General features: G+C 45.3%; 1 protein-coding gene and 1 non-coding gene across 3 annotated transcripts; one reads left to right on the top strand and one right to left on the bottom strand.

Annotated features, from left to right (window-relative positions):
* The first annotated feature begins 1,461 nt into the window (after positions 1 to 1,461).
* LOC109761393 (uncharacterized) lies at positions 1,462 to 7,252 on the top strand. Of its 2 annotated transcripts, none has more exons than XR_005759035.3 (2): positions 1,462 to 2,914; positions 7,033 to 7,252. It is a non-coding gene; the product is annotated as an uncharacterized protein (transcript). The 2 variants fall into 2 exon arrangements; XR_012186962.1 differs by having other exon boundaries at positions 1,473 to 2,914; positions 7,023 to 7,252.
* A 700-nt stretch (positions 7,253 to 7,952) lies between these two features.
* LOC109761382 (BTB/POZ and MATH domain-containing protein 1-like) lies at positions 7,953 to 9,047 on the bottom strand. Its single transcript, XM_020320199.1, has one exon. It carries the CDS (start codon positions 9,045 to 9,047, stop codon positions 7,953 to 7,955), a length of 1,095 nt encoding a protein of 364 aa, XP_020175788.1.
* Between the last annotated feature and the right edge of the window lie 252 nt (positions 9,048 to 9,299).

The following is a 9,299-nucleotide window of genomic DNA, read 5'->3' as shown; positions in this document are numbered from 1 at the left end:
GAACTCCGCTGAAAAAGGCAACAATGTCAATGTGAGAACAGAGTGAGGTGGGGGAAATGAGGCTAGAATGAAGAGAGAAAAAAAACATGAACGCACACAAAATGCTAAAAACAAACATAGTTCACATATGATTTTTTCTTACTTGTAGAAATCATACTTTCAAGTTTTGAGAAAATATATATCCGTATGAACTTTTCTGCTCCATCCGATCCATATTAATTAGATACATCCGTTTGAGCGACATATAATTTGGATTGGATTGATTAGCAAGCATAACCATTTAAAAAATCAGAAAAAAAGTAACCATTTACTACCTACAAAAAAACCATAGCCATTTACTCCCTCCGTTTTTATTCCGCATATTAGTTTTGGTCAAAGTCAAGCTTTATAAATTTTGACGAAGTTTATAGTCAAAAATATTAACATGTACAATAACAAATCAATACCATTACATTCATTATTGAACATACTTTCGCATAATTTGGCTCCCGGGCTCAACTGCACCCGCTCCGACGAAAAAATCAAAATAAATACTAGAAAAAATAAAAAAAATCCATTTTTGTGTGGTAGATAATTTGATGTGTGAGGTTCGCTGCAAATTTTAACTCGTTTGGACATTTGAGCAGCTCTCTGCAAAAAAAACAAAATCGGGGTCTGTAAAAACGTTTATTGTTCACGAACTGTTTTGATCCGATTTGTCTTTTTTGCCGAGAGCTGCTCAGATATCCAAATGAGTTGAAATTTGGAGCGGACCTCACGCATCAAATTATCTACCATACAAAAAAATTGGATTTGTTTGAATTTTTCTAGTATTTATTTTGAATTTTTTTTGAGCGGGAGCATCTGAGCCCGGGCTCAGATGCGGATTTTCGTTTGTTAGGGTAAATATTTATATTCTTTTCTATAAACTTGATCAAACTTTACGAAGTTTGACTTCAGTCAACTCTAATATGCAGAGTAAATAAAAACGGAGGAAGTACTATACCTACAGAAAGAAAATCACAAGATAAGTACAAGTCATATAATAACTTATTTTGTGATATAATCTTACCCCTCAAAGCCATTTTTCCTATTATACCGATTGCATAATCATTGCATACAGATTTTTTGAAAAGTCAAACCTAACAAAATTTGACCAAGTTTGTGAAGAAAAACATTTACATCTAGAATGTCAAACATATATCATTAGATTCATCATAAGATAAGACGTAGGTTCATATTTTATATGTTTGATAATGTAGGTATAAGTAGTTTTATTTATAAATTTGATCATAATTTGCAAAGTCTGACTTTCAAAAATCTATACGCACTGCATTATTGAACGGAGGGGATATCTATTTTCCATGTGTATATGAAAGTCTTCATAAGGCTCAATGTATTATGTAGTATGTTTTTTTTTGAAAAAAAATGTATTTTATATGTTTGAAAGACGTAAAGACCCCTGGGATTCAGTGATATTGCAATTTGGGGAGCCTCAATTCGCATCGCACCTGCCATTCCCCATTTTTCCTCTCCACTCGCAGCGGACCGGAAAATCTCTCCGGCGGCGCCGGCGCCGCCGCCGCCGGCGAAGCGCCATCCTCTCCGGTCTCTCCTCCTCTTCTCTTCCTCCGTGCCTTCACCTGTCTCGCCGGGGCGCCGCATCCCCGCCTCCGAAGCACCATCCCATTCGCACCCGCCTCCATAGGGAATCAATCTCTCCGCCGCCGCCGCCGCCGCCATGCTCCGCCTCCGTGGCTGCATCCTCGTGCGGCTCCTCTCTTCCCCCGCCACCTCCCAGGGCCCCCCTCTCCACCGCCCCCTCTCCGCGGCCGCCGCGCCCGCCGTTTCCCCAAACCCTAGCTTCGCCGCCGACGACTACCTCGTCTCCACCTGCGGCCTCACCCGAGCCCAGGCGCTCAAGGCCTCCGCCAAGCTCTCCCACCTCAAGTCCCCGTCCAAGCCCGACGCCGTCCTCGCCTTCCTCGCCGGCCTCGGCCTCTCCGGCGCCGACGTCGCCTCCGTCGTCGCCAAGGACCCGCTGTTCCTCTGCGCCAGCGTGGAGAAAACCCTGGGGCCCATCGCAATTGAGCTCGCCGGCCTCGGCCTGTCGCATTCCGAGATCGCGCGCCTCGTCCTGCTCTCCTTCGTCCACTTCCGTTCCAGGTCCATTGTTTCCAAGCTGCAGTACTACCTGCCCCTGTTCGGCTCCTCGGAGAACCTCTTCCGGGTGCTGAAGCTCGGCTACCTCCCCGGTGCTGACATTGAGGGGACGGTCAAACCCAACGTCGCGCTCCTACGGCAGTGCGGGCTAGATGATTGCGATATCACCAAGCTGTCCCTCAGTAAGCGCGGAGTCCTGAGCAGCAAGCCAGAGCGCATCGGGGCGATGGTGGCATGCGCCGAAGGCCTTGGCGTGCCTCGTGGCTCGGGGATGTTCAGGCACGCGTTGGATGCTGTCGGATTCCTCGGTGAGGAGAAGATCGCCGCCAAAGTGGCCTACTTGAAGAAGACGTTCAGGTGGTCAGACGCTGAGGTGAGCATTGCTCTGCGTAAGGCTCCGTCTGTGCTGAGGAAGTCAAAGGAATTACTGCAGCGCAGGTCTGATTTCCTCATCTCTGAGGTGGGGTTGGAACCGTCCTACATTGCTGAACGGTCAGTAATTATCAATTACAAGCTGGAGGGCCGGATGAAACCCCGGTACTACGTTGTAAAGTTCCTCATGGAAAATGGATTGCTCAAGTGCAACCCAGGCTACTACCAGACCGCTTTCAAGGTGAGAGAGAAGGTATTCATGGAGAAGTTCATTTGCCCTCACAAGGAAGTTGCGCCGCACCTCTCTGAAGACTATGCAACAGCTTGTGAAGGGGTAGTGCCGGCTAGATTCAGATTTACATGAACCAAGGACTGGGTTCTCACCATGCCTGCGAAGCTGGTAATTCACATTAGTGCTTTTTGCCTAAATAAATGTTGGGTTTCTGCTGTATTATGTCTGCCACATGCTCGTTTGGTTGTTGCCAATGCCTAAGGAAACTGATAATTTAGTTCCTGAGCCTTCAGGTGTTAATGTTGTCATTAGGTAGACAAGAAAGCATCTCCTACAATCTCTGAAATGAGACTCATGAATATATTTGTCTTCCCGACATCCATTTAGGATAATGGAAACTGAATATGTGGGTAGACCAATTTTCTTTTGAAACCAGAACGCATGAACCAGAAAACAAAAGAACTGTACCACATCCGTTTCCAGTAAATATATCGGTATGATTTGCTTCCACTCCAAATTTTATGTTTCCATTTTCATTGATTTGCCTTTTGTTTTCCATCATCTGCAGTTCAGTTTTTTACTTCTAGGCCATGCTTAGAAAATAAGTTTCTATTGGGTGCCTTTTGATATCTTTCTCCTTATGCTTCTAAGATTGATTATCTTTGTTCCTATATCCTGTAGCTGATTTTACTCCGCTGAGAAAATTTTCGAACATGAAAAGGTAACCTATTTGGGACTGAAGCATGACCTATGATGAAACATCATCTACATCTGCCATTGATCATCAAAACTAAATCAATGGAGATGACATGAATTAGTCTTATCATTTCTGCTATTCAGTGCTTGCATATTTGAGTATCTCATCACAAAATTACATTTATTTATTTATTTCTGCTGCTGTATCTATCATGAAACTACATGTATATCAATTTTGCAAAGCTTGAAAGCTCAGCCCAATTTTCGGCTCTGAGCAGACCTGCAAGTCTTTCCACAACACTGACACCATCTCTGGTCCATTCTCCATCCTGACATAAGTAGCAAATTATTGTGTTTAGTGATCAATTCTGTGTTGTGATCGTGTTCAATGGTTTCAAGAGGGCTAACTATCCACTCTACTATTCTATACCATGATATATATCATTCTGTTGAGATCGATGAGTCAAAATATTCCCCTGCTAAAACTTATGAAAGATATTTGTGATCGATGATACGCTCATTTCAGTCCAAAAGAAAAAGAAGAACACTTTTGCATAAAAACTTCAAATGTGAACAGCTGATGATTGGCAAGATGAACAATACCATATGTTCAGTTAAAACAAAAGTTACAGTAATGCTCATTGATGAGTATTAATTCCCAGCCCAACAATTCATTTTGCAATTATAGTTTCCGTGCCTTGGTAGGGGTTAAAAATATGTACATTTGTCAGTACCCATCAATGTTTATCTCCGTGAACATTCAAAGTTCTGTGGTAAGAGCAAGAAGTGTTTCAGATGTGGGTATTGTAGCTGAATTTTATTTTGCGATTGTTGTGCACTCTGTATCCACTTTTGGTCACACTTGTGATATGAGAACTGAGATAAACCTTGGAGACCATGCTGACGCTTGCAGAGGGGTAGTTCCAACTAGATTCAGATTTACATGAACCAAGGACGGTCTATAGAAATTGATTACTGTGTAAGATATGACAGTGTTCTCACCATGCCTACAAAGCTGGTAATCACATTATATCTTTCGCCTAAATAGATGTAGATTTTGTGCTGTAGAATGTATGCCAATTGCTGGTTTGGTCGTTGCTAATGCCTAATGAAACCGACAATTTAATTCTTGAGCCCTGAGGTGTTAATGCTGTCATTAAGTAGACAAGAAAGCATGGCCTACAATCTCTGAAAATGAGAGTCCATGCATATATTTGTGTTTCCGAGCACCATTTTTTAGGATAATGGACGTTGGATGTGTGGGTAGACTCATTTTATTTTGAAACCAGCACCTAGAGAACCAGAAAGGAAAATAACTGCCTTGCATTGTTTTCCAGTAAATATGCTTTCCACTAATTTTCTTTCATTCCAATCTGTTTTCATTTTATTGTTTTTTCCTTACCACCATATGTTAGTTAGTTGACTCTGCAGCTCTTCTATTGGAAATATGCTTAGGAAATATGTTTCTATTGGGTGATCTTCTATGCCTCTTGATTTCTTTCCCTTTATCATTGTAAGATATATCCTGTAGCTGATTTTACTCCGCTCAGAAAAATTTCAAACATGAAAAGGCAACTTATTTGAGACTGAAGCATGATCGATAATGAATTAGTCTCATCATTTACATCTGCCATTGATCATCAGAACTAAACCGATGGAGATGACAGGAATTAGTATAATCATTTCTGGTACTCAGTGCTTGCATATGTAAGTATCTCATCACAAAACTATATGTTTATATTTATTTATTTATTTATTTATTTCTGCTGCTGTATCTCATCACAAAACTAGTTGTATATCAATTTTGCAAAGCTTGAAAGGTCAGCCCAATTTTTGGCTTTGAGCAGACCAAGTCTTTCCACGACACTGACACCATTTTTGGCCCATTCTCCTTCCTAACATAAATAGCAAATTGCTGTGTTTAGTGATCAATTATGTGTTGTGATTGTGTTCAATCTTGAATGATTTCAAAAGGGCTAACTATCCGAGTGTGGCGTTTCGGTGCCCAGGTAGATAATTTGATGCGTGAGGTTCGCTCTAATTTTTAGATCATTTGGACGTCTGAGCTGCTCTGTGCAAAAAAGACAAATCGGGTCAGAACAGTGCATGAACAGTTAACATTTTTACAGACCCCGAATTTGTCTTTTTTGCCGAGAGCTGCTCAGATGTCCAAATGATTTGAAAATTGGAGTGAACCTCACGCATCAAATTATCTACCACCCAAATTTTTTTTTTTGGAATTTTTGAAGTTTTTTAGTATTTGTTTTGAATTTTTCGTCAGCGCGGGTGCAGCTGAGCCTGGGCTCAGAAGTGGATTACCGTAACTATCCACTCTACTATTCCATACCATGATATATATCATAGTTTTGAGACCGAGGAGTCAAAATATTCCCCTGCTAAAACTCATGAAAGATATTTGTGATTGATGACATCCTCATTTCAAGCCAAAAGAAAAAGAACACTTTCGATTAACAATACCATATGTTCAGTTCAGTGAAAACAAAAATATTACAGTAATGCTGATCAATGGGTATTAATTCCCAGTCCAACAATTTATTCGCAATCATAGTTTCCGTTCCTTGTTAAGGATTAAGAATATATACATTTGTCGGTACCCTGTCAATATTTATCTCCGTGAACGTTCAAATTTCTGTGGTAAGAACAAGATGTGTTTCAGGCGCGGGTGTTGTAGCTCAGTTTTGTTTTCCATTGTTGTGCACTCTGTATCCACTTTTGGTCACACTTGTGATATGAGAACTGAGATAAACCTTGGAGATCTCTTTACGTCAACAACTGCTGGCCTCATATGGCGTGTAGCAAGATGGGTCCTCCCTGGACTCTCAGGGATCCATGGCTGCCCCAGGTAACTGGATGAAAGATCCCGAACAAGGTGAACAGTTCTATTGTCAGCCTGCTTCGAGGACAAGTTTTTGTAAGGAGAGTTGTGGATCTGGACATGGGGTGCGCAGTTTGCTTCAACAGAGGATGGCTGCCACATATTCCTCAGATGTGGGATGGCTGGACGATGTCGGAGCTACCGCAGCCTGAAAGACATCCCTGCTTTATCTCTTTGAAAGCACATTGTTAGGGAAGGGGTTAATTGAAGTGGCGTGGAGGCTTTGACCATGAACCGCGCCGGGAGATCTGGCTCCTGCTCTGGGATTGTTGCAAGCACAAGAAACAAGTTGAATGGCAAAGGAAAGGAAACCGGAGAAGCCCGGATGATGTATGTTCGCCTGCCATCAGGTACACCGCCAAGCAAACCGGTGGCGTCCGTTTCGTCCTTGCTAAGCATTTGACCCCCTTGGTTACCGAAAGGAACTAAGCTGGCGTTTTTTGCCCATTCTGTTGCTGCTACTAGAGTAGCTTAGATACTCCAGAAGGCTGCACGTTTTCGCCCATTCTGTTACTGAAAGGCTGCACGTTTTCTTTAGGGCAGATTATTCCAGAAGGAAAAACGTGTACTTGTATAAGTTGTTCACCTGCCATTCATGCCTCTGTCTTTTCCTGCACTTCTTGTTCTTAGCTCTGGTTTTTGGCTTGTAAGAAAACATGTTCCACAAAGCTGAACTAAATTTAGCCTTTTTCAGGTCTGATGGCTGCGAAGGAAGATGCATTCTGGGCTCTAGTGTGTGCGTGTGTACATTACATTCAAGAGTCATATCAGGTACTCTAATTTGGATCGATCGCTATGGACAATGGTCGTGCCAGCTTTAGTTTGGTGCGCAGAGAGTAATAATCTTCTGCAACTTATTACCCACAACCTGATACTACTGGTCTTTCTTCTACCTTCCCACTATTTTGCATTGATTTTTTTTGCCCTTGCATCACTTACTTGATAACCTGTTGGCACGTTGCACTTGTCTATTGCACATATATATAGCGGAGACCAGTAGCTTGTGGAAATTAGTTGACAACTGAGGAGGGAGAGGTTGCAGAGGGAATTGACGGCGAATTTAAATCTAGACAGTCAGAATACCGACACGATGGGGGCTATGGCATTGGCAGGCCATGAAGAAACAGAAGTATTTTACAATTATGTATGTGTCGCCGGAACCTCCCTCGGCTCGGCGAGAATCGACGTAGATCCTGGCACCAAGCTCCATGAAACTAGAGCATAACTACAGTAGCATGACCTCCTTGAAACTTTCGTAAACTCGAAAGTTGATCTTTTCTGGTCTGTCCTTTTCTTTTTACTCTGCATATTATGCTTGTCTTGATTATGCTGCGTATTAGACTTGTGAAAATTAGGTGAGAAGAGCAGAGGAAGAGCTTGCAAAGCGTATTTATACATAGAAAATTTAATCTGGACAGTCAAAATACATGCTGGCACATAATGGGTATAGAAACAGAAGTATTCTACAGTTTTAACTCATCAAAAATAAATAAATAAAAGAAGTATTCTACGGTTATGCGCCTTTCTCCTTATTAAAATTTTCAAAAACTCAAGCATAATTTTTCTTTACTAGATTTCTCAAAATTCCTAGGGTTTCCATCCAAGCCTGCGAAATCAAGCAGCAGCAGGCTGGTAATAATAATATCCATAATATGGCGATGCCATGCCCCTACGAATAGGTAGGTCTGAATCGCCAAGAGACTCCTTGGCGCGCTGCTGCCTCGCGGCGCTCTCCTTGACGTCGTCGAGGATGGACGGCGACTCGAGCACCAGCTCCATGAAGCCGACGGTGAGCACCACCTCGTTGAAGTTCCGGCGCGCCGCCACGAAGTCGACGCACTCTTCCCGGAGCTCGGCGCAGTTGTACGTGCAGGCCCAGCGCAGCATGTCGACGACGGTGTCCGTCGACATGCTGCCGAGTAGTCTCTCGGCGCACTCCCGCTTGAGGCCGTCGAGCGCGAACCTGTCCGCCGCCACGAGGAGGCGCCGGAGCGCCTCGAGGTCCGGGGGGTCGTCGGGGAGCGCGTCGGTGTAGATGAACCGGAGCATGGTTTCGAAGGTGCCGGGCTCGATGTCCTCCAGGGTGATGGAGGCGGAGGAGGACTCGAGCATGGCGCCGAAGAGCTGCGCCTCGAAGACCGGGGAGCGGGCGGCGAGGAGGGCGCGGTGGGCGCGGAAGGTCTCGCCGGCGACCACGAAGGAGACGTCGGTCCAGGTGGCGAGCCCTGGGTCCAGCAACCGGCCGAGCTGGCGGCCGATCTCGGGGCCGCCGGGCTTCTCCCGGGTGACCCTCACCCTCCACATGACCGTCAGGCCACGCTCGATGGGGATGTCGGTGTAGTCGCCGATGAACTCCGGGAACCCGCACGGCCGCTTCAGGCCGTGGTTGCCCCGCGTGTAGACGTGCCCGCACTCCGCGTGGTGGGACGGCGGCGCGCCGTCGCCGTGCGCGGCGAAGGCGGTGAAGGTGACCATGAAGGGGTAGGCGTCGGCGTGGCTGGGCGGCTTGCCGACGAGCTCGAGGTAGACGGAGATGAAGCGGAAGGGCGCGGGGACGTGGCTGGGGTCGCCGTGCGGGTAGCAGGCCAGCCTCCAGCAGTGGCCGCCGGCGGAGACGACCTCCGAGTAGACGGCGCCCTGGCCGACGGCCAGGTAGTTGTGCAGCGACGAGTTGATCTCGAACGCCATGAAACCGCCGGAGCTCGACATGGCTGGCCGATCGAGATCGGTCGATGATGGGATGGATCGATCGATGCGACGCCGATGCGCCTCGTGTCTCCTCGTTGGAATAAATAGGCGGCGGCCTGGTGTAAGGTTTTCTCAAATCCCAACCGACATGATGGAATTTGGTGGGAGTACGTCGGCTATGCATGCCAGGCCCAACCTGCGGAGACGTACCAGTAGGAACAATCCAGAGTTTATTTAAAACTAGCAAAAGAGTCCGTGCGTTGCAACAGGAAA

This window comes from Aegilops tauschii, chromosome 6, assembly GCF_002575655.3.
Source record: "Aegilops tauschii subsp. strangulata cultivar AL8/78 chromosome 6, Aet v6.0, whole genome shotgun sequence".
In the NCBI taxonomy this organism is placed as follows: Eukaryota; Viridiplantae; Streptophyta; class Magnoliopsida; order Poales; family Poaceae; genus Aegilops; species Aegilops tauschii.
Note: the sequence above shows the minus strand (reverse complement) of the source record. Positions and strands in the feature narration are given on the sequence as shown.